Source organism: Schistocerca cancellata, chromosome 1 (genome assembly GCF_023864275.1).
Source record: "Schistocerca cancellata isolate TAMUIC-IGC-003103 chromosome 1, iqSchCanc2.1, whole genome shotgun sequence".
Taxonomy (NCBI): domain Eukaryota; kingdom Metazoa; phylum Arthropoda; class Insecta; order Orthoptera; family Acrididae; genus Schistocerca; species Schistocerca cancellata.
Genome location: NC_064626.1, coordinates 869870223 through 869895791, shown reverse-complemented (window position 1 = coordinate 869895791; position 25569 = coordinate 869870223). Strand labels below are relative to the sequence as shown.

General features: G+C 39.2%; 1 protein-coding gene across 1 annotated transcript; it reads left to right on the top strand.

Moving 5' to 3' along the window:
- Positions 1 to 23333: 23333 nt before the first annotated feature.
- LOC126109543 (uncharacterized) lies at positions 23334 to 24455 on the top strand. The gene is made up of 2 exons (XM_049914599.1): positions 23334 to 23531; positions 23676 to 24455. Exons 1-2 carry the CDS (start codon positions 23334 to 23336, stop codon positions 24453 to 24455), a joined length of 978 nt encoding a protein of 325 aa, XP_049770556.1.
- Positions 24456 to 25569: the final 1114 nt, after the last annotated feature.

Below are 25569 nucleotides of genomic sequence, written 5' to 3'. Positions count from 1 at the left end.
TCAGAGAGCCGGTTGGCCTCTGTAATAAAAAAACTGAGTAGAAGGATCAACCACCGAACTTGAACAGGGTGTCTTGCGACGTCCGCTACGACCAAACTCAACGATCAATAACGAAAAAAAAAAAAAAAAGTGGTCAGCGTGACAGACTGTCAATCCAAAGGGCCAGGGTTCGATTTCCGGCTGGGTCGGAGATTTTCTCCGCTCAGGGACTGGGTGTTGTGTTGTCCTAATCATCATCATTTCATCCCCATCGACGCCTAAGTCACCGAAGTGGCGTCAAATTGAAAGACTTGCACCAGGCGAATGGTCTACCCGACGGGAGGCCCTCGTCACACGACATTTTTCTTTTTACTGCCTTCTGATGGGGATGCTTGTCTCATTGAGTTGTTTGGCACAGTGGACAGTCATTTTCACATATCTATGACAGGTACTTTTCCTTCTTTCAACTGAAGTATGGTTCAAGATCTGTTGTACTGTTTTAGGGTTACCCTGACAACTTTAGCATTCCCATCAAGGAGAACTAGTGAGTGAGAAGTTCCCATAAACACATGTCTGTAGAAATAATCTTTAATGAAACAGTGGTTACAAGTGTTGCTCAGGAAAAATTTCTCTGTAATTCGATCAACTATTGCTTAGTATCATTGTTAACGGACAAGTTGCCCAAAGCAGATGTAGCTTCCAAGCAAGCTGGTGAAATTGTTGATACCTTGATTATCAACATCACAATATCTTTGGACCCCAGAAATTCAGACATTGTATTGTTGTGGAAGACATGGACCTTCTCATGATTCTAACTGGCACCAGTCTACAAAGTAAAGTGTTACTGAAGAAACCAGGGCAGTTTTACTTTCCTCAGGGCACTGGCTACCCTGCTTGAGAGGAATATTCAGTTTTCATTGTAGTCAGTGGCTGTGATTTCCGCAGTTTACAATCATGCCAAAGCAAAATGCATCACTACACTGACGTAAAACTCTGAACTGCCGCAGGACATACAAATACTTAAAGATCCAAATGTAAACAAGGGGCCTTATAGGAGTGTGTTTAAATGATTCCTCATCAAGTTCTGTGGTTTTATAAGTGGAGAGACTCTGATCCACCTCAGATACAGAAGCTTGAAGTGGCGACATGATTTAGTTATTTTTTAGTTTGTGTATGGCATACCGAACAGCTGTTATTTTTAGGTTCACCTGTTAACACCACTAATTCTCATTTATGTCTTATAAAGTAACATCCACGGAAGTTATCAATTTACTTCATTTCTCTTAATAGTAGTCGCTTCCAGAATCTTCCATGGCATTCCTTTAACTAGATAAATTAATTTTTTCTGACCATGTCGCATCGATAAGGCATAATTTTCGTGAATCTTAATAGACATAGGTTTTTCCTCATAATAAAATAAAACCCTACTCCAAACTTGTAATAATCACTTTATTGAATATTTTTTTATACAAGTTTACACTTCTTTTCGTCCTATAAAAGACTCAGCATCTTCATAGCCATGGAGGTGTACAAAGCAAGAGAAGTGGTTAATAAAAGAAAACTTAACAAACAAACATTAAAAACTTGAAATTACTGGGATAATATTGATTCTATGCCACTCATTGTATAATCTTGTTAGGTTTATCTTCCTATAAATTATGTGAAAGAGATTCTTCAAGCATAGCCCCAGGTAAAACAGTGGCTGGGCAAAAATAAAAATCCAAGGAAATGTGGTTGGACAAGGTCCAAGAATCACTTGCCTCAAAACACTATGCCTCAGCTGGCAGTACCCAATGTTATTCTAGCCTATACCACATGCAAGTGCAAAACTGGGAGACAATGCTACTCTTGTAGGCTCACAGCTTTGCATTGATTGCGATATAGTTTACAAGAATTTCAGTCACTTTGATAAGCAGGATGTAGAAGGTGTAGAAAGCAAGAAAGCATAGGAAGAACAAGAGACAAATGGGATTGCTACAGATGAAACTTAGCCATATTTCACATTATTATTGTTATAATTTCCCATTTCTCGTGACCTCATTATTGTAAGAAACACTGTACATTGGTTTCAGCCTTAGTTCATTACAACTATTTATTATTATAGGTAAATAATTATTTATCTATTACCTGGCATGAACTGAAATTAGTCATCTATCACCATACTTAGCTGCAATACACCCATGTGTATTCTCATATGGCAGACAAATCAAGTAAAGATGGGGGTAGTGGTGCACAAAATGTGAAGAGGATGAAACTTCCTAGACATCTCTATAAAATTATTACATCAATGATAAAATATGATAAATATTATTATTACCAAATGCCAAATAAAGCATTATTATTATGTCATTAGTGTATGTTATTTGAACACTTTTAATTGTAGGAGTGATTAAAACTTTCATTTTGCATTTTGAACGAAAATCATGTGAGGAGTTACGATTTGGTGGTGGTGCCAGAAATTGTGCTAACTTTAACATGTGCTACATGCCATAGGTTTGGACTGGGGGGGGGGGGGATGGGAGTAACTCAGATCTATTTTGTGGGAAATTATATTCGCTTTATTTTCATAAACAGTCAACTTTGCCGAAAATTGCGTGGTTTCCGAAGTTATTAGCGAAAAGCCCTAAAATGTCGAGTCACGGACAGGCACAAGGAAAAAAAGAGTACTAAACACATAAGCTTTCAGCCAGAAAACTTTCTTCTGAACGAGACAACATACGCACGCATTCACACAAACACATCTCATATTTACATGACCATTGTCTCTGGCTGCCGAGACCAGACTGCAAGAAACTGCACTTGATAGGGAGAAGCAATCTGGGTAGTGTACGTAACGATGAGTCTGGGTAGTGAGGGGGAGTGAGGGCAGGGTGTGGGTGGGAGGTAGCAAAGTGGTCTTTGTGGGAGCATACAAGGACAAGGTGGAGAGAGGGGCAGGGCAGAAGGGTGCAGTCATAATGTTAGGAGGAGGACAGCGGAGCAGAAAATGTGAGAAGTAAAAAGACTGTAAAGCTTGTGGGATAGAAGGCTGTAGTGGGCATCAGGAAGATGATAGGTGGGTGAAGGACAATGACTGATGGTGGTTGAGGCCAGGAGGGTTATGGGAACATAGGATATATTGCAGGGAGAGTTCTCAGCTGGGCAATTCAGAAAAGCTAGTGTTGGCAAGAAGGATCTGTACGGCACAGACTGTGAAGCAGTCATTAAAATGAAGAAGATTATGTTGGGCAGTGTGCTCAGTAGCTGGATGGTCCAGCTGTTTCTAAGCCGGTCCTTCAGAGGCCATTCATGCGGATAGCCAGCTTGTTGGGTGTCATGACCCACCTAGAATGAAGCACAATGGTTGCAGCTTAGCTTGTAGATAAAACGACTGGTTTCACAGGTAGCCCTGCCTTTGATAGGTGATGTTTGTTACCAGACTGGAGAAGGTGGTGGTGGGAGGATGTATGGGACAGGTCTTGCATCTAGGTCTGCTACAGTGATAATATGCACCATAATGCCTGGGGTTGGGAGCAGGGTTGTGTAAGGGTGGACAAGGATATTGTGTAGGGTGGCAGAATACCACTGGGAGGAGAGGTAAGGAGGATAGTGGGTAGGATTTCCTCATTTTAGGCCATGGTGATAGGAAGTTGAAACCCTGGTGGAGAATGTCACTCAGTTGCTCCAGTCCTGGGTGGTACTGACTGATGAGGGGAATGCTGTTCCATGACCAGATGGTGGGACTTAAAGAGGTGGCCAGTGACTGGAGAGAAAAGGCACAGGAGATCTATTTCTGTACAAGGTTAGGACGCTAATTATGGTCTGTGAAGACCTCAGTAAGACCCCTGCTATATTACGGGAGAAATTGCTTATTACTACAGATGTGATGCCATGAATGGTTAGGCTGTATGGAAGGTACTTCTTGGTGAGGAATGGGTGGCAGCTGTGAAAGTGGAGATATTACTGATGGTTGGTAGGTTTTGTTTGGTCAGTGGTACTGATGGAGCCTTCTTTGAGGTGGAGATCAACATTAAGATGGCTCAGTGGATTGAGGAAGGCCAGGTGAAGTGAATAGGGGAAAAGGTATTGAGGTCCTAGAGGCAAGTGGTTAGAGTGTCCTCACCCTCAATCCAGATCACGAAGATATCATCACTGAATCCGATCCAGGTGTGTGTTGAGGATTCTGGGTGGTTAGAAAGGATTTCTCTAGATGGACAATGATCTGCAGTGTCCCCTCAAATCCTTAGCCCCACCCCAGAACCTCTCCCTAGAGTCCATTCTTTCCTCACCCCTACCACCCCCTTCACATCACATGCTTCCTTAAGTCCATAATCCCAACTATACAGAATACATCTTTAAGGCTAGTTACTGTGCCCCCACTGAGGGAATCTCTGCTCTCATAGACCAACACCTTCAGCCTATTACCCACAGCCTATCCTCCTATATAATGTCAACCATTTTCTCCAACGACTCTCTACAGTTCCTGTCCTTTTACCACACGGTGCCCTGCTCAGCACTATTGATGCCACCTCCCTTTACATTAACATCCCTAATGCCCATGGCCTAGTAATTATTGAACGCTGCCTTTCTCAATGCCCAATGGATTCCAGACCTATAACCTCCTTCCTGCCCACCATGGGCAACTACATCCTCACCCACAACTACTTCTCCTCTAAGGGCATTACCTACAAACAAATCTGGGGCTATGGAAATGGGCACTCACATAACACCATCCTATGCCAACCTGTTCATGGGCCATCTAGAGGAATCCTTCCTAACCAGCCAGACTCACAAACCCCGCACCCTTTTCTGATTCACTGATGGCCTCCTCTTGATCTAGATCGAGGGTGGGGGCACCCTATCCTCATCCCTCCAGAACCTCAACACCTTCTCCCCCATTCACTTCACCTGGTCCTCCTCAACCCAACAACACTCTTCTGTACAGCCTAGCCACTCATGTTGTTGATGTATGGTGATGAGCAGTCCCTCTCAAAATATACCAGAGAGCCTTCACAGACTGTAATTACCCTCCCAACCTCTCCTGTACCTTATTTCTTCAGTCACCAACCACCTCCCTAAGTCCCACCATCAAGCCACAGAGGAGCATTCCTAGCATGACTCAGTACCACCCAGGACTAGAGTAACTAAATTGCATTCTCTGCCATGGTTTTGACCATCTCTCGTCATGCCCTGAAATAAAGAACGTCCTACCCACTATCTCCCCACCCCTCTCACAGTGGTATTTGCTCCCCTACACAATATCCTTGTCCATCCTACACAATCCAGGCTGCTCCTAACCCTTGCCTCATGGCTCATATCCCTGTGACAGACCTAGATGCAAGACCTGTTCCATACATACTCCCACCACCACCCACTCCAGTCCTGTCCTGTCACAAGCATTATCTATTCCAACAAAGGCACGACTGCCTGTGAAACCAGTCATGTGATCTACAAGCTGTGCTGCAACATCTGCGCTTTGTTCTATGTGGGTGTGACAACAAACAACCTGTCAATCTACATAAACGGCCTCCAAAAGCAGCTGAGCACACTGCCCAACACAACTTTCTCCACAGTCTGTACAGGTACAGATCCTCCTTACCACCACCAGCTATTCTGAATTGCTCAGGTGGGAACTTTTCCTGTAATATATCCTATGTTTCTGTAACCCTCCTGGCCTCAACCATCATTAGTCATTGCCTTCACTTATCTATTGCCTTCCCTGCTCCCACTCCACAGCCTTTTATTCCACAAGTGCACCCACAGTCTTTTTACTTCTCTCCTTTTCAGCTCCCCTGTCCTTCTCCTAATATTATGACTGCACCTAGGTGCCCTGCCCTCTCTCCATCTTGTCCTTGTATGTTCCCACAAAGAGCATTTCACCATCCCTCTCCCATACCCTGCTGCCTGTCCCCCTCCCCACCCCAGCCCAGCCTACTCCTCATCCTCACCATCCAAACTGCTTCTCCCATTACACATGCTTGCTTGCAGTCTTGTCTCAGCAACCAGAGACAGTGGCCATGAAGTGTATGTGACCTGTGTTTGCTTGAATATATCTGCCTGAGAAGGCCTTCTGGCCAAAAGCTTGCGTGTTCAGTAGTCTTTTCGTTGTGTCCATCTCTAACTCAACATCTCAGCTACATGGCAAGTAGCAATCCTTTTTGTAATATTGTCAGTATTCCATCCTGGTTTTACCATTGTTTCATTAAACCCAAAAAGTCCCTTTCTTGTTGTTTTTTCCATTTTTACTTGTTTCTGGGCCAAAATTTTTATGGGACTTTGAAAATTCGGATTCAGCACCTGCAAAAGCTTTCCATAAAGCTTGCCAAAAATCTTCTACAAAGTTTGCACTAATAATCACCATTTGACTGTAATATGTAGTGTACACTATAATTACACAAAGGAAAATATATTTTATTGTGCATGCCTTTAGAATGTTATGTCTAACACATTAAGTGAATAAGACAATGCAGATTGACAGAATAAACCATATATTACTAATGTTTGCTCTTACATTAGAGCACAGAGATGGCAGTCGGTCAAGCAGTACCATAGTACACTTGCATTTGAGACTCATGTGATGCAATGCCAGCCAGCACTGAAAACCAAGTACTGGATGGGACAACACTGTAAGAAGGAGGCTTTCAAGTAGGAAGTTAGCACTAACCCGTAAATGATAAATTGCATTGTTTTGAAAATTTGTTGACGGAACATAATGGCTTAGGGAATGCAGGTTAATTTTAGGGTGCTCGTTACATGGAAGTGAGTGCTTTATGTAACATTCAACAAAGTGGTGTCACTGGTGGCAGTGATTGCTACAATAAAAAGTGAGTACCATAAATGGATCAAGAAGTGGGCCTAGGATGGCCTCAGGATGTGTGCTAGTCTTTAGCATTTTTTTGTGTACTGTGTGAAGCTTGATATTTTTTATATCTATCATAAGATAATATCAAGAAGTTTGTATAAGGGCAGACTTTGCTTCCACAATACCATGAGCGTCAGTAACCAGTGCATAAGGTTCAAGTTTCTGAACCTAGTTTCCTCAAATTAATATTGTTGATCTCTGAAAACATATTTTGCAGGGAGTACTGATAAGATACGCAAAAAATTATGTCACAGGCTTTTTTTACATTGTGGTTTTCAACTACTTACTAGAGGTTTTTATTTTGTAGTCTTGGGGGATGTATCTTTAGCTGCTTAGCCAAATTAGCTCAAAGCAGGCTGAGAAGCAGTAAAGATATTTTTTCGAACATATAAGCTATCACCCATTTCAAGTGATTAGGTTGCAACAGAATTGCATGGTTTGAAAGAGGGGAACCCCAAACTCTTCTGGTGGAATGACTGCATATTTTTGGGCATACAAAGCTATGTGGAACTACGGCGCATTTTAAGTGCACGAAGATGGTAAACTGTCATTATGCTAAATAACTTTTACAGTTATTGTTATTGGAATGTTTGCTGCTTAAAACTTATGTTCAGTGTTAAACTGCTTTGTTATTTCCTGATAGTTAACTCCACAGGTTTAATGATAGTTACCAAAGCTGCACTAAAGTAGTGTAGCACAGGAATATGAATCATCTTTAAGAGACAGTTTTGAGTGCCTGTGTAGCTGCTGTGTAGAGATGCACTCTAGGAGCCTTTTCCCACACTATTCACGTTTCAGCTGGCAACAGCAGTGTAAGCTTGTATAGAGTCACTAAAACCTGTGCTACTTCAGTCTGATTCAGTAAACTATACATAATGCTGCCAAACCCCAGTAGTAGTACATCACTCCAATTTCAGTTTGATGATTTTAATGGTTGCCAAGATACAGAAAGTTATTTAAAAATTTTCAGTATTCCATAGAAATAAACGTCATACCTGCTATCAGAATGTGTGCGGGATGAATGAAGAGAATATGTGAAGAATGAATCTTGAAATTGTAAATAAGTATAAAGATTGTGTACATAATGTTGTGCAACCATAGAATGAGCCACAAACACCACATGAATGATATTATTTAAAAACAGTAGGTATTTACATTGAGAAAGTAATGTCTTTACTCCTGAACATGTAAAGGTACTATTAGTTAAGCAATATATTTTGGCAGATTATGTAAATTTGTTAATGCTTATCACTGATCAAGTAGGTGAAGTACGTTTTTCGACACACTGCAGGTGGAGACTGAGATGTGCACTAATGTCTCAAAGAGTTGTGATACAATATTCAGACAGTAAGTATGTTTACAATGGCTCCGAAAATTTTGGTAACATGTTGCAATAATGTGTTTTAGTATGGCACAGTCTAAAGTGGATATAAATATTCATATCTGATTTTTATGACTTTCTTGAGAGTTTATAAAGCTAAAATGAAAGCTGCTTTTGCCATCATATTTTGTAACAACATGTACCATATTATTCAGATTGCTTAGAGGTGCTAGCTCAATAGTAAGTAATGAACGTCATAATATGTTAGTGAGGATAACAGATCACAGAAAGAAGGCTTTCACAACCAGCTGTCTTAGTTGCTGGCGAATCCTCAAAGTCGTATGGTCATAATCCACAAAACAATATTGTGTCTTTATGTTTCATCGAGAGACACAGTGGACATCAGAGGTGACCCTTTAAGATTTTCAACACAGCTCTGAATAAAATGTCACAAACAATAATGTCTCATGGACCATGACCCTACAACCTGGGAGATTAATCAGTAATTAAATCATAAAATACTGTGCTCATTTGACTGCAAGGAAATGAGCTGGTTCCAATTTCTTATCAAAATGTCACGAGTTCAATAAATGTACTGAATGAACGAACTAGAGTCTCAAGGAATAGGTGAACATCTTACCATGGACTGTGCATCAGAAATGTGTACTTGTTGTTTTAGTATGGACTTAGTAGCAGTTTAGTAGTATTTTTAAAATACAGCAGTTATTTCTCAGATTAGATTAGATTAGATTAATACTTGTTCCATATATCATGAATACGACACTTCGTAATGATGTGGAACGTGTCAGGTTAATAAAAGATGTCTGTACTAGATATTACATTACACAAAATATTGCATGACACTAATGTTTAAGTTGTTTTTTTTCCTCCCTTAATTTATATCTAAAAATTCAGCCAATGAGTAGAAGGAGTTGTCATCTAGAAATTCTTTTAATTTATTTTTAAATGTTAGTTGGCTATCTGTCAGGCTTTTGACGCTGTTTGGTAGGTGACCAAAGACTTTTGTGGTAGCGTAATTCACCCCTTTCTGTGCCAAAGTCAGATTTAACCCTGCATAGTGAAGATCATCCTTTCTCCTGGTGTTATATCTATGCACACTGCTATTACTTTTGAACTGGGTTGGATTATCAACAACAAATTTCATAAGTGAATATATATACTGTGAGGTTACTGTGAGGATTCCTAGATCCTTAAATAGATGTCTGCAGGATGACCGTGGGTGGGCTCCAGAAATTATTCTGATTACACGTTTTTGAGCAATGAATACTTTTCTACTCAATGATGAATTACCCCAGAATATGATGCCATACGAAAGCAGTGAATGAAAGTAGGCATAGTAAGCTAATTTACTGAGATTCTTATCACCAAAATTTGCAATAACCCTAATAGCATACGTAGCTGAACTCAGACGTTTCAGCAGACCATCAATGTGTTGCTTCTAGTTTAATCTCTCATCAATGGATATACCTAAAAATTTTGAAAATTCTACCTTAGCCACAGACTTCTGTCCAGTCTATATTTATTATTGGAGTTGTGACATTTACTGTACGGAACTGTATATACTGTGTTTTATCGAAATTTAAAGAGAGTCCATTTGCTGAGAACCAGTTAATAATTTTGTGAAAAACATCATTTACAATTACATCACTTAGTTCTTGGTTTTTGGATGTTATTACTATACTTGTATCATCAGCAAAAAGAACTAACTTTACATCTTCATCAATGTGGAATGGTAAGTCATTAATGTATATCAAGAACAGTAAAGGACCTAAGACTGAACCCTGTGGGACCCCGTACTTGATAGCCCCCCAGTTTGAGGAATCAGCTGTTGTTTTAACATTACATGAACCACTTATTTCAACTTTCTGCATTCTTCCAGTGAAATATGAATTAAACCATTTGTGCACTGCCCCCTCAAACCATAACATTTAGCTTATCTAAAAGAATTCCATGATTTACACAATCAAAGGCCTTTGAGAGATCACAAAAAATACCAATGGGTGATGTCTGGTTATTCAGAGCATTTAATATTTGATCTGTGAAAGCGAATATAGCATTTTCTGTTGAAAAGCCTTTCTGAAAACCGAACTGGCATTTTGTTAGTACTTTATTTTTACAAATATGGGAGGCTACTCTCGAATACATTACTTTCTCAAAAATTTTTGATAGAGCTGTCAGAAGAGAGATTGGGTGGTAGTTGTTGACATCCGACGTATCCCCCTTTTTGTGCAATGCTTTTACAATGGCATATTTCAGCCTATCGGGGCAGACACCCTGCTCCAAAGAGCTATTACATACGTGGCTGAGAATCCTACTTGTCTGTGGGAAACAAGCTTTAAGTACCTTGCTGGAAATGCAATCAATTCCGTAAGAGCTTTTACTTTTTAGTGAGTTTATTATTTTACTGATTTCAGAGGGAGAGGTTGGTGGAATTACAGTTGTTTCAAACTGCACAGGTATGGCCTCTACTATTAGTAGCCTTGCCTCTTCTAGTAAAGATCTAGATCCTATTTTCTCCACAACATTTAAAAAATGATTATTGAAAATATTTTCAATTTCTGATTGTTTGTTAGTACACTTGTCATTCTGTTTTATGGCACTAAAGCCTTCCTGTGCTCTTGGTTTCCCTGTTTCACTTTCAATAATATTCCAAATTGCTTTAATTTTATTATCAGAATTACTGATCTCAGTACACTTAACGTCATTTAGTTAGAGAACCCACCTGTTGTGTAGAATAAACTTTCAGCTGTTTAACAGCTAACAGAATGCAGTTCAGGGACACAAAAAAAGTAGTCCGTTTTTATCAGCATTTCTTGGCAGAGGTACACTGTGTGTCATTCTAGATCAGGACATGGACTTGTGGAACTTATTTAGGTAATCAAACAATGAACAGGAATGCAACTGCACTTTTGCAGTAGCATCTCCTAATGTTATTTAGGGGCTCTTAGGATCTAGTTGGATACAAGCAAACTTACAGCATGTAGATGCAGCCAATATTACATCATCTTCATAATTGGGTAGTTGGACCTATAGGCTTGCTAAAAGAGAGAGTGTAATTTCATTTTGGCATGCCACAAGTAAAAACACTGTGAAATTAAAACTTAACCAGAAATTGCTGTCTTTTGGTTGAATTTGCCTATCTTGAACCCTATAACTTTTATTCACAAACATGCTAGCCTATACATCCGCTGACACTGACAGTAGCTCAAAGACAGAGTATGGTGTGGAAGTTTTTCACTATCTCGATCTAGGGCTGAAGGTGAGCCTCATCAGAGCATTCTACAGGAGTTCTAATGGACAGATATCTCTCACAACATAACTTTTGTCATAAGGGAGTTTTGATAAGTCTGATTAATTTCCATGAAAGAATGGAAATTTTTGCTGTACCTTCATTGTTAGTAAGCTTCACTATTCCAAGTAACATATAAAGAATTTCAACAATGTACACCATATAGATTATTGCTGACAGTTGACCGAATTAGTCACTGTGTTGATTGACATTGAAAATGGAGAAACCAAGTTTCATGCTGTTGTTTTCATTTGAAGGATTGGACTGTTGCATGAATCAAAATAACTTTGGACAAAGTTCATCAGAGACTGCACCAGCATTAAAGCCCATTAACTTTTGGATTAATGAATTTCAACATATTCAGACAAGCACCAAAAGAACAAGAGCACACTGGTGGTCCAACTGAGGTTACCGTAACTGGGAAATCATTGACAAAATCTATGGCATCGTAATGCCAGGCCATCGAATAAAAACGCATGAAAGTGCTCAGAACTCTTGAGATTGGTGACATGTTAGGCAACCCAATTGAACAAGTGCATAATGTCCAGCATGGAGAATTGTCTAGGAAGAAGTTGTGGGGAGGTGGGTACCACGATTGCTTACAGTCAACCAAAAGTGTATCCATCATAATGTTTCAACACAATGTTTAATTGCATTCTGCAAGACTTTTTGCACCAATTTGTGGCATTTGATGAAATCTGGCTCCATCGTTATGCACCAGAGTCAAAACATCAGTAAATACAATGGATAAATGCTGATGAAAATGCACCAAAGAAGGCAAAGACCACTTTGTCAGCTGATAAGATGTTGGCCACTGTTTTTCTGGGATTCCCAAGAATAATTCTCATATTGAAACTTGCACCAGCCGGAGAAAGACCAAGATTGACACACAAAAAAGTGCTGTTTCACCAGAACAACGCACAAACCCACACAGCACCGATGACAATGGCAAAAGTGCATGAATTTCTTCCTCAACCACCCTATTCACCAGGCGTAGCACCAAGTGACTTCCTCCTGTTCCCTAAATAGAAGATTTTGCTTATTGTGACGAAATTTCCATCAAATGAGAAGCTGATAGTTCCAGTCAATGAGTTTGACTGAACCTATTCTTCTAATGGGATTGAAACGCTGAAAGAATGCAGGACCAACTGCATATCCATCAAAGGAGGTGGTTTGTTTAGAAAACAAACATTTTTTATTGCTTTCTTACCTGACTTACCAAACAACCCTCATACTTTCAATACACACTCACTAACTATTAACACATAATTGCTGTGCTGGGTTGTGAGTGGTCCTTTTGCTACGTCATATTGAATACTTGGGCACAATATGCGACTTGTATGCTGTCAGACCTAGTAGTGGCCACTACCCTGACAGCTGAATGCAGGTTGGGAAAAACAAGCAAATTCATTTTACTTCAACCAGGTCATTTGTTACCCCATACAGAGACAATTCATGTCCGCTGTTGTGCAAACAGTTGGCTTTTCATGTGTGTTATGGGAATAGCACAAGTACCTCAAGCTGGGAGACACCATGTCGAATGACTTTCCCACTGACTCTCATGGATAAATGGACTATAATATAGCAGAAGTTTACTGCTCCACACCTTTGCTCAGCAAGTGTCATGGGACACCTAGATTATTGTGAGCATATGAACACTGTAACTAGATGTTCAAAGCATGAAAAATAGTTGCCAGTTCTAGGGTAAAAACATGTCTCCTGCTGGTCAACATAACTCTATTCTGGTAGACGTTGGAGATATTGACATGTGGACCTTCACCTGTGAATGATACAGAAAACCACTGTCCAATCATGTGCATCTTTCTGTTCCACTCAGGGTTGCAGCAGGTTTCCCCAAGTGAAATTCCCTTATTTCCAGACAAGTTCCAGCATTCTTCCCTGACAAATGTTGAGATTTCAAGAATAAATAAAGATGTAAGTTAGAAAAAAAGGACTTCTGTATTTCCAGACTTGTTATTAACCCTCTAATTTTGAATGAACAGAATGTTGACTTGTTTACAGGATTTATTATCAGAAGGTTAAGTTAACAGGTATGTTGTGTAAATGAAAGCCATTTTTACTTAAGAATTTCTGTTTTTAATAACAAGTTAACTTTAACTTTGAATTAACAGCAATCATGTAATTTCTCACACAGTAAATCAGAGAAAATTGAGACAAAAAACGTTAAGTCAAGACCTTTTCTTATTTTACTGTTAGCGTAATTTTTAGTTGTTTTATTTAATTTTTAAATAGACATATCATGAACATTACATTGTAAAACACTCAGGTAAAAATGCTACAAAAATATCAGCCCTCTTTAAATAAAGAACAAATATAGACAGACATCTATGTGTCTATGATGTACCCTTAGAAACACAAATTTATCAAAGCAAAGAATTAAAGTGTGTACAGAAAGTTTTACTTGAGTAAAATTGTTTTTCATCTAATAGCTACAACAGTAAAATATTATGAAACCATAATTTAAAAAACTTTTTTGGCAGAACCCAATATTCAATTACAATTTAACACTCCAAAAATCTCGTACATCTTGTTGAATACTTTCATTTTAATGTGTTTATTTTAAGACTATGTGATAGCTTCCAACAGTGCTTTTAAAGATAAAACATATTTTCAATGGAATCAAATCTTTTAAACATGTGATTGCATCAAATCACCATACAAATTGTTTGAATCACAGTGCAAGAATTTAATATGAACAGAAAACTGACCATCAGATTAAAATCAGTAACAAATTTGAAGTCTGTAAAAACAGTTTTATATCTAAAGCACTGACAATCTTAACATTAAAAGAAAACTAAACAGAAGTTTTGCATTTTCATTAGGTGTTGCAATATGTGAAAATTCACTAATTTTCAGCAAACTAGATGACACTTTCAATCCTTTCATGTAAATTTCAAACAAATTTTAAGCTTTGAGAAAACACACTGTATATATAAAATCAGCAGTCAAAGGGTTCAGGCATTATATGCAGTCTTAAATGATAAAGTGTGTATTTTTACACAGCTGTAGTCCCAATAATTACCACCTGAGCAAATGGAATAACTATATACAACTGCTAAAGTAATATAACAAGAGATACACATAATAATATCAACAATACATTTCTTCTCCTTTGTATACAAAGGGTATCACATATTTTATTAGATGCAGGCATAGCAAAATTTAAAATTTGCACTTGAAGTTAATTTTTACCAAATACTGAATGTTAAAATGCCAAACATGATACACAATGTATCTGAAAAATTTCTAAAGAAGAAAGTAAGAATTTTTAACCATAATTCAAATCATAACTATAGTAAACATCCTTCTAACATTGTTGAAAATGGCAATTCACCTGTGCATTGACAATACTGATTTACTATAGTATTGTTTTTAAGTTTTGTCTCAAACCATGTACGTCATTTTTCAAATGATGGGCTGAGGACAAATATTGCATCAGAGATAGCATCAAAAACTATTCTTCAGAATACATCTTTCTTTCCACATAGGATTATTAGTTGCCATGCACCCTACTGACAGATTATAAGTGTCTGTTGGGTTAGGGCACAAACTTACTCTCTTGCAGATAACTCTACTTGAATTTGGAAATTTGAGATGGGTGCTGATTCACTGAAGCAATGATTTTGATAACAAGTGTCTCGAAAGGCTGTGAAGTAAGAGGTTCATCCACAAAATGGTTCTGAGACTCCTTCACAACTGATGAAAATGGTCTGAACAAATGTTTTAAGATACATAGCATCAGTTTGTATCACACATTTTGTAAGTAATTTCTTTATAAATTTTCTTTCCTTTGTGTGCAATTTACATATGGCACATAAGCTGCCTGGTCATTATTTCCCTTAATTAGCATGGATTGTTATGGGATGTCCGCTATGATCAAAAGTCTGGCACTAACTATTTACAAGGGAGGTTTGGAAAAAAATGGACACAAACTAGAGTGTATAGAACATGTATTCATATCCTGACAAGTAGTCTGCTTTCCTACAGTAAAAAAGGACACGTGATTTTCGACAGCCTGCAAAGCCCATAATATTTCCGCCCTTGTAACACCATCCTAAATCAGGTACTTTGAAATACGACTGTTAGCTGATGTAGCATTAGTGGCAGTGGTGGAGGTGACAAAACGTCTGTTAATTGACACAGCGTTAGTTGCAGTTGTGAAGGTGACGCCACGCTGCAATAGCTGGGAAGTCGACAAACCAATCATCAGCTGTGAGCTTCTCAATGCACCAGTCACTGCAATCTTATCAATCGTCAATGGAGCAACTTCATTATGCCCAGTTGTCTCGCCAGATGACAGGGACGAATATCCAGAAGTGCCAGCACCCTGAAAACAATTGGATATCCAAATAAGACGATAACATGATTCTTTTGATATTTCCAACGTTTAAAACGCAAAAATCATAAGATACAATTTTTTAAAAAAATCAGGCGGCCCGAATTGTGTCAAAGCAAGCTGTGATATTTTTAATTCTCCTCTTGTTTTGCCATCTGCCTCCTTAGAATTCATCTTTACACTTTTAACTAATTACCATTAACATATGTGAATATAAACTGCGTTTTCATAAAAGAGAAAGGTTGGCCCTCAGTTTTAAAGAATATAACACTAGGTCTAAATTTGTGCTTAGTTTTATGTATGTAATTGATTTTCTAGTTTATTTAGAATATTCCTAGTTAGTATCTTTTGTTATAGAGTGAAATCAGTAACTGTTTCGTAACTTAAATTCTATTGTTGATGTATAAACAAATATAAATTCTGTGCTAATTATAAACATTTGGAGGAACAACTAATAGTATTCCTAAATGATCTATTTGGCTCTATTTGAAAAAATGATAGCAAAGCCCCTTAATTAATTCCAAAGTAATTACCAGTTTTGTCAAAAGTAATGTTAGTGTAAATATATATGTCAATTTCATTATTTAAACAAATAATTCGGTTTAATCCTTGTAGTAGGAGAAACTGTTAAAAAGAACAAATTTTTCAATGTATTCAGTTAATTTAATGAGTTAGGTTGTAATTGGAATTACTGTAAATTAAACATCGAACAATGTGTAGTTTCAGCACCTAGTATTGTGAGGCTATATAAAGGCCCAATTTTTGGTCCCGAGACACGGCCAAGTTTCAGACAAGGAAACGGTATTGGTTATATCAACAACAATGTATCTGTGAAATAAGTGTAACACAATTAGGGCATGTGTTAAAACAATGACAGTGTCTGTTCCATACATCTACATATATACCCCGCTAGCCACCAAGAGGTGTGTGGCGGAGGGCACTATTCGCACCAAAGTCGACTGTCTGAACGCCTCAGTATGAGCTCTAATTTCCCTTATCTTTGAATGGTGATAATTGCACGATTTGAAAGTTGACGGTAATAATATATGCTCTACATCCTCGGTGAAGATCGGATTTCGGAATTTAGTGAGCAGCCCCTTCCGTTTAGTGCGTCGTCTATCTCCAAGTGTGTCCCACTTCAAACTTTCTATGAGATTTGTAACGCTCTCGCGATGGCTAAATGTACCATTCACGTATCTTGCTGCTCTTCTTTGGACCCTTGAATCTGACCCAACTGGTAAGGATCCCATACAGACGAACAATACTCTAAGACTGGATGAACTAATGTATTGTTAGCAATTTCCTTTGTTGAAGGACTGCATCACTTCAGGATTCTACCAATAAACCGCAACCTAGAGTTCGCCTTAACCCATTCCTTGTGTAATCTGATCGTTCCATTTGCGATCATTTCGAATGGTCACACTTAGATACTTGACATATGTTACCACTTCCAAAGACTGGGCATTTATTTTGTACTTGTACATTAATGGGGATTTTCGCTTCGTTATACGCAGTAGCTTACACTTACTAATATTGAAAAATAACAGCCAGTCATTACACCACACATTTATTTTCTGCAAAAATTGATTTACTCAGAACTTTTGTGTGATACCACTTTCCTGTAGACTACAGCATCATGGGCAAACAGTCGAATGACGCTGTCAGTACCATCCGCCAGATCATTTATGTAAATCACAAAAAGCAGCGGACCTATTACGCTGCCCTGGGGCACACCTGATGTTACGCTTATTTCTGCTGAAGTCTCCCCATTCAGGACGGCATACTGCTCTCTGCCTGTTAGAAAACTTTCTATCCAACACCATATGTCGTCGGATAGACCGTAAGCGTGCACATATTTGTTCAAGCGACAGTGCATAAATGAGTCTAACACCTTTCGAAAGTTGAGGAATATGGCATCAACCTGGGAGCCGGTATCTAGAGCCTGTTGAAAATCGTGCACAAAGAGGGCCAGCTGTGTCTCACATGACCGCTGTTTCCTAAATCCATGCTGGTTTCTGCAGATGAGCTTCTCAGAGTCTAGAAAGGTCATTATGTCTGAACACAAAATATGTTCCGTGATTCTACAACAAATCAATGTCAGCGAAATTGGCCAGTAATTATGTGCATCCGATTTTCGACCCTTTTTATAGATGGCTATGACCTGAGCATTCTTCCAGTCCTGTGGAACTTTCCGCTGTTCCACTGATCTCTAATACATGATGGATAAGAATGGTGCTACATTTGTAATATAGTCAATATAAATCTTATGGGGATACCGTCTGGGCCAGATGCCTTCCTGGCATCTAAGGATCTTAAATGTTTTACAATCCCAGATACACTAAACACTATGTCAGCCATCCCTGCGTTTGTTCGACAGTTGAAAGGGGAAATGGTGCTGCAGTCCTGTACCATAAACGAGTTTTTGAAACCTAGGTTTAGAATTTCAGCCTTCTGTTTATCATCATCAGTTACATTACCCCTACTGTCAGCAAGAGAAGGTATTGAATTATTTATAGCATTCGTAGATTTTATGTACGACCAAAATTTTTTGGGGTTATTTTTAGAATCTGCAGATAAGATACTGCTTTCAAATTCGTTAAAGGAATCTCTCATTGTCCTTCTGACAGCTACTTTCATTTCGCATAATTTCTGTTTGTCAGCAGGGCAGTGACATTTAAAATGACTGTGCAATATTCTCTGGTGGACAATACCTTTAAATTCGGACCAAAGATGCTTAATATCTTTGTGTCCCGCAGTGAATACTTGGAGCAGACTATGTAGATACTCATTAATGACACTTTTATTTGCTTTCCCAAACAAGAAAACTCTACGCTGTTTCCTTTTTTTTTTTTTTTTTTTTTTTTTTTTTCTACTTACACTGACATAGAAGCCACGACGACATTATGGTTGCTAATACCTTCTTCTAGATTAACTTCCTCAAAAAGATCAGGTCTGTTTGTTGCCAAGATATCGAATATGCTCCCATCTCGAGTTGGTTTTCTAACAAATTGCTCAAGGTTGTATGTTGAGAGCGCTCCTAGAATAACTTCACGTGAGACTTTGCTTCTGCCCCCTGTGATAAACGTATAATTTTCCCAGTCAATGGACGCCAGATTAAAGTCTCCACCTGTAACTAATAGATAATTTGGATATATATGTCCTGTGTACTAAAGACTTTCCCTGAAACTTTCTGCGACGTTTGTTGCGGATGCTGCTGATCTATAAAAACATCCTAATACAATGGTCAGTCCTTGTCTAATTGACAGCTTGATCCAGTATTAATGACAACTGTGTTTAAACAGCTTTTAACTGGAATGAACACACCACCTCCCATAGCATCAGTCCTATCCTTCCTAAACATTGTCCAATCAGAGTTCAAAATTTCATTGCCTTTTATGTCTGGTTTCAACCAGCTTTCGGTAGCTAATACAATATTGGCATTGCTACTGTTTATTTCGGAGATTAACTCGAGGATCTTGCTACAGACACTTCAACAATTAAATAGCATGAGATTAAGCATATTTAAATCCTTTGGAATGACCTGTTTAGGCAAACTAACCATTTTTACAGTTGGCACACCCACATCAGTGTCATGAAGTGGTAATTTTTCACACAAACGATTTGTTTCCCGTGTGGAGGAACGTAATTAAAAAAAAAAACCATGTGCACGCCACAAGAACTGTGCAGCCCAGGTAGTTGCCTCCTGTGTGTAGTACAACTCTGATCTATAGAGGGCCATCCTACAATCTTCCACCCTATAGCATAGGTCAAGGAATCTACAACCATTTTTATCACAGAGTCAACATAGCTTCTGGTTTAGATTCTCCACTCGCCCCCAAACCAGAGGACCCCAGTCCACCCTGGGTACGATGCTGCAAATTGTCAGCCTGGCTTCCACTCCTCGAGATATAGAGGCCACCTTCGCCAATTTAGCCAGCCTCTGAAAGGACCCACGGATTTCCTCGGAACCACAACGACTGGCATCGTCAGTGTCGACATGCGCAACAAACAGCAGCTGGCTGCACCCCACATGATCGATAGACACCGGAAGAGCCTCTTCCACATCCCAGATAAGACTCCCAGACAAGGTCCCCTGGCAAGCACACCAAGTTAACGTTGGTTTTCTTCCCTGCCCTAGGCGCTATGTTCCTGAGGGGCTCCATGACCTGCCTAACATTGGAGCTCCAAATAACTAACAAACCCCTATCCCCATGTGCCTGTCTGGTCCTTGCTGAAGGAGCAGCCACTATCCTGGCAGAAGGTGCATTCTGATCCAGTTCAGCCTCCCCCATCGTCATTATCATCATCATCGCAGCATCAGATAGCACACTGAATCTATTGGTAAAGTGCATGGGATTTGGCAGGAGCCTGCATCCCCCATGCAGCCTTTGCCTTGAGGCTCGAGACCTCATCACAGTCTGCCACCCATACTGAGGTGAGAGTGGGCCAATTGGAGGTTGGCTCAGTGACAGCGAGCTGTGACATTCCCTCTTACACATCTAGTACAGCAGAAGCTGCCCCAGGCACCCCATCCCCACCACACCTCAAGGTGGCACTCCGGAGCCTGTTGACTGTGGCCAACAAAGCTTCCAGCTGCGTTTGGACTGTGGCCACTCCTCCCGCATCCGCACACAACAGACACAGTCCCTATACATCTAGCAAATATGTGATTTACTATAAGAAACTTAAGGAAACCTACTGCCACACAAGGTAATAGCTACACTCTAGTTGGCAGAAAGAACACCCAGCAGCGAAAAAAAGTAAAAATGTATGGTAGAAGCTAGATCTAGTGCTTATTTACCAGCTAGGGGCTATCTAGTGAATATTATTAAAGAATTAAACAGTTACTTACGGTAAGCTACACTACTGATTATGCCTCTCATTTATAATGTAAACAAAACGTTTACGTAAACGCGAAAATGAGCTAATAAAACTATAAAACTGCTACCTCCAATATATCGAGTCTAAATGACACTAATAAATCTAAATACTGCGTATCGTACACTGACAGATGCAGGTACAAAACTAAACATTTAGCTAACAATAAGAGTTCGGAATGTAAAGCACAAATACGAACTCTACTTTATAGGAACCAATGGGCTTATTACAGTACATGATCACTAAAGCCCACAACATGCTAAGAAATTTAAGTAGATGGCTTTCTGCTAACTAAACCATATGTATGAAGGGCTCAGAAGTTCTATTATAACACTAATTTACTCAGATATTGTAGTGTGACACCAATTTACTACGTACTTTATGTTTGCTGAACTGTTAACGCTCGGAGGTTGCGCTAGGCAAATGTATACAAGTGAGGTTAGAATTCACTGTCAGTATCACGTTTCCTAATAAACCGTATAATAACTGCTACCTTCAATGTATCGAGTCTAAATGACACCAATAAACGTGAATACTTAGTACTGTACGCTAACTTACACTGAGTAATCCTCGTATTTATTATCTAAACAAATGTTTACATACAAGCGAAAAATGACTTAATAAAACGTATAAAAACTACTACGTCAATGTATCGAGTCTAAATGACACTAACAAACGTAAATACAGTGTGTAAACGTTTAGATGGCAGACCTCTCCCTAATCCTGAATCGGTGGAAGTCGGTAAACGTTGGGAGGCTTCGGTAGGCACCTTCGACCATAAATATAATAGAATGGCCCTGACGTCATTTTCGTGGCTCCAACATCTCTGGGCTAAAGTCACGTGAATGTTGGCAAAACATGGTTGTTTCGTGTTGCGCTTGTGGCTGTACTCAGCGTTTTCTCGGGGGAAATGGCATTACATTTCACGTGTAAGTGTTTCTATGATAGTGCAGATGCGTTTATTGAAATCTGCTGAAGTGACTTTTATATGTTTTTTACACTTGAAATAAAGTATCACGTAAATTAAAGTGTTGAAAGTGATGCCTGTAAAGTCAGACTCATATTACATTTTGGAAAGTATGTGTGATAATTCGGTTACAGAAGTAAGTATAACTGTTTCTCGTTCCTACTCATAGGTTCCCTAAGGATGAAAACCGAAGGCAGCTTTGTGTACAGGCCCTGAAACGGAAAAACTTTAAGCCATCCGCACATACGCGCCTTTGCTCGAAGCACTTCGAGGAGAAGTGTTTTGATAGGTTAGTTATTATTTACTATGTATATTTATAACTTATATTTACAGTGTCTGTCATTTTTAACCTGATGTTTTTATAGGGCTAAGACTGGCAGGAATTGGCTAAGTAGTGATGCTATCCCGACACTTTTGATTTTCCGGATCATATGAAATCGAAGAGGCCTAAGCTCCGTAAATCACACACTAGAAGGCGTTGGTTAGATGATGCCTCGTCTTCTGAAACCTGTGCTTCCAATGCCTGTAAGTCTGAATGTTGTTAGAATGTGTTGACATAATTCCCATATCCCATTTTCTTTTATAAGTGACTAGAGCTCAAAACGCGGCGAATCCAATGTTTAAAGTTTTGACATGAGCCCACTCTTACTGTTTAAAAGAATTTTAACGACATTTTACTTTAATTGATAGTTTACAGTAATTTCGTCCGGCTGCCCACCAGAGTGACGTTCTATGTATTTGTTAGATTTTATAAATGGTACTGTGATCAAATCCATGTCAAATGTAGTTCTGGCATAATTTTTCGCAAATAAAAAAGTAATTTTTGTTGGAAGCGTTTGGCAGTCAATTGAGAAATGTGGGGAAAATACGATAAAAACATAGGATGGCAGACCGCTGATTTGAAATCCCGCCACGTTTTGCCAACAGTCACGTGGTTTATGTTGGAGCCACACCAGCCCTATAGCTTCTGTACAGCAAGGCCAGTCTACTAGTATCTATGGTCGAAGGTAGGCACGCAGTTTCGACTGTTGCCAACATTACGTAGCTGACTATGTTGTACAAGGTAGCCATTGTCGTCTGCTTCGTTATTGTTTTGTGCTGTACTGTTCTGCGTGTTTTTATTGTGCAGTTGTGCTAAACATTATCAAAATTATCGAAGAGGCAGTTTCTGGCCCATCTCGGGAGCCGCCAACAACCCCTACCGGTAGGCCTACGGTTCGAAGGAAACCAGTATTACGTAGCGATGCTCGCAAAATTATATTGCGTGTGATTGAATGCTGCGAAAGGAAAAGGGAGCAGAAAAAATTGCTTCACCACATTTACAAATCTTTAGCGAGAGCTGCTACATACACAGGACAAAGCATGCGTAGCATTGGAAGATTCAAACAGTTTTCCAAGAATCATCCTGGCGTATCACCACAAACGCCTGGCAAGAAAAGGTGAGTTTCCATTTCAGAGATTTTGTTCGTGATCTCTTTGAAGGAACCACCTATTTCGTCTGAATTACCTTATATTTCATTTTTCCTTGCTACCGTATTGCTTTGTATGGAAACACCACTGGTTACTGTATTATTTCGAAACACATTCATATTCAAAAAAATACATGCAGTGTAGAAGGCATTTTCTTATAAATCTTTCTCTCTCTTTTAAATTAGGAAAAGAAGTGGAGAAATCGAAGTAATGATCGATGATTTCAACCAGCGTGTCATTCGCGACACGATAGCGGAATTTGATTCAGTGCAGAAGATTGTGCCGAGCCTGCGAACACTGCTTCCAGTTTTGCACGACAAAATAGGCTGGAAGTGGAGTATTGTCTCGCTGAGAAAAGTACTTTTGTCTATGGGAGTCATATGGCGTAAGGTCGAAAACAAGAGGAATGTATTGTTAGAACGTCCAGACATTGTGCACTGGCGATCTCGTTTCATTGTTGACATGAAGAACTTCAGGGAAGCAGGTAGAGAAATATTTTATCTCGATGAATCGTGGATCGATAATAACTTAACGTTTAATAAATGTTGGTAGAGGAAGGGTGACTTACGCGAAGAGAGTGTCGTTGGTGTCACTGCATGGGGGAGCTCACCGAGAAGACTTGTAGTTGCAAGTGTCGGATCCAAGAATGAATTCATCAAGGAAGGGCAACTTATGTTCTGGGCAAAGTCGACAAAGGGCGATTATCACGGTCAGATGAATTCGGCAAACTTTGAGAAGTGGTTCGGAGAGAAGGTACTACCAAATCTCCCACCTAATTCAGTAATAGTTATGGATAACGCTCTTTACCATAACAGGCAAACAGAGAGAACACCAACGAAGTTTGACACGAAAGTACAAATGCTGGACTGGCTGCAACGCAGAAATATCCCCTGTGATGAGAGTATCAGGAAGGACGAGCTGAATGCAAAAGTACGACCGAATAAGCCAGCTGAGAAGTCTTTTGCTGTAAACCAATTGGATGAAAGCAAAGGCCACCAGGTCGTTCGCTCGCCATCTTACAACTGCGACTTAAACGCAATAGAATTAGCATGGGCGAAGATAAAAAGGCGTGTTAGGGAGCACAACATATCAGCGGACTTGGCTGCCACAAACATGCTCAAGCTTGTGGACGCAGCTTTCCAGTCGGTTACTGCCAATGATTGGAAGGGATATTGCAAGAAAGTTAAAGAAACAGAAGAATATTGGGCACGTAATGGTGTCGTCGAAATTGCTGTGGACGAAATTATCATTAACACAGCTACATCAGATGCAAGTGAGGAAGACTCAGACACACAAACGGAAGACAGTGACAGTGAAAGCGAAAGCGATTGATCACATGGCGTGAAATGTTTGTACAAAAGAGCACAGCTTGAATATATAACAAAAACAATCTCCCATTAGTTTGTTGTAAATTGTATTTCTGTTCTATTTTAATCAAACACAGAAACGGAACATAGTGACAGTGAAAGCGGTCGACCACATGGCTTTAAATGTTTTTACAAAAGTATGACATCTCGAATAAATACGAAAAACAATCTGCCATTCATTGCGTCGTAAATTTTATTTCTATTTCAGACTGTTTCCTTTCCTTGCGATAAGCGTACTTCATTGCTGCAGTTATATTTATTAAACACTAGCTGTACGCCCGTGCTTCGCAACGGAAGAAATCTCGGAAAGTTGTTGACCGATTCATTTAAAATTTTGGCACAACGTTTTTTAGGAATACGCCCATGGTTTTATATACTTTTTTTAACACGTTTGCGAAACCTGTTGCGAATAAAGTTAGTAGTGAAGAAATAATAGAACAAAACGTCATGCCTGGCGCGGCACTTTTTCACGCATCTCTATGTCATATCTCCTGAATTATATGTCGTAAAGAGACATAAATTTGCCGGCGCATTTATATGTGGATACTGTATGCGAAATATGTTGCGATTAGAGTTAATAGTAACGAAATAATACATTAAAACGTTGGCAGATTTACGGTATGTACCGAGAAAATGTAGTAAGCGACAACCATTTTTCCTTTCATTATTTTGTGGGAGGTGTCAGCGAGAAAAATTTTCGTAAAGGTTTGAAATTGTATGTAACGTTTGTTGCTAGTCGCTAAGTGCTCTCATTCTCAAATAGGGGAATTATAAATCTGGGTATTTTCCCGCGGTGGCATCTCATTGTTTATGACGTCATATCTCCTCAAGAATGTGTCTTATTTCTTTTTTTCGGCTAGGAACAATTGTGGACGTACGGAGAACAAATCACCAAAATTTCATCGCAATCGGATGAATGGTTTGGGAACGCACAGAGGGCAGACATACATACATACATTCATTTTTATATATAGAGATTGACAGTTACGTTATACTATATGACCTGTTTAAGTATATTTAAATTTTATAATCAATAGTTTAACATTACGGAGAATGAAATAAAATGAAAAAAAAAAATG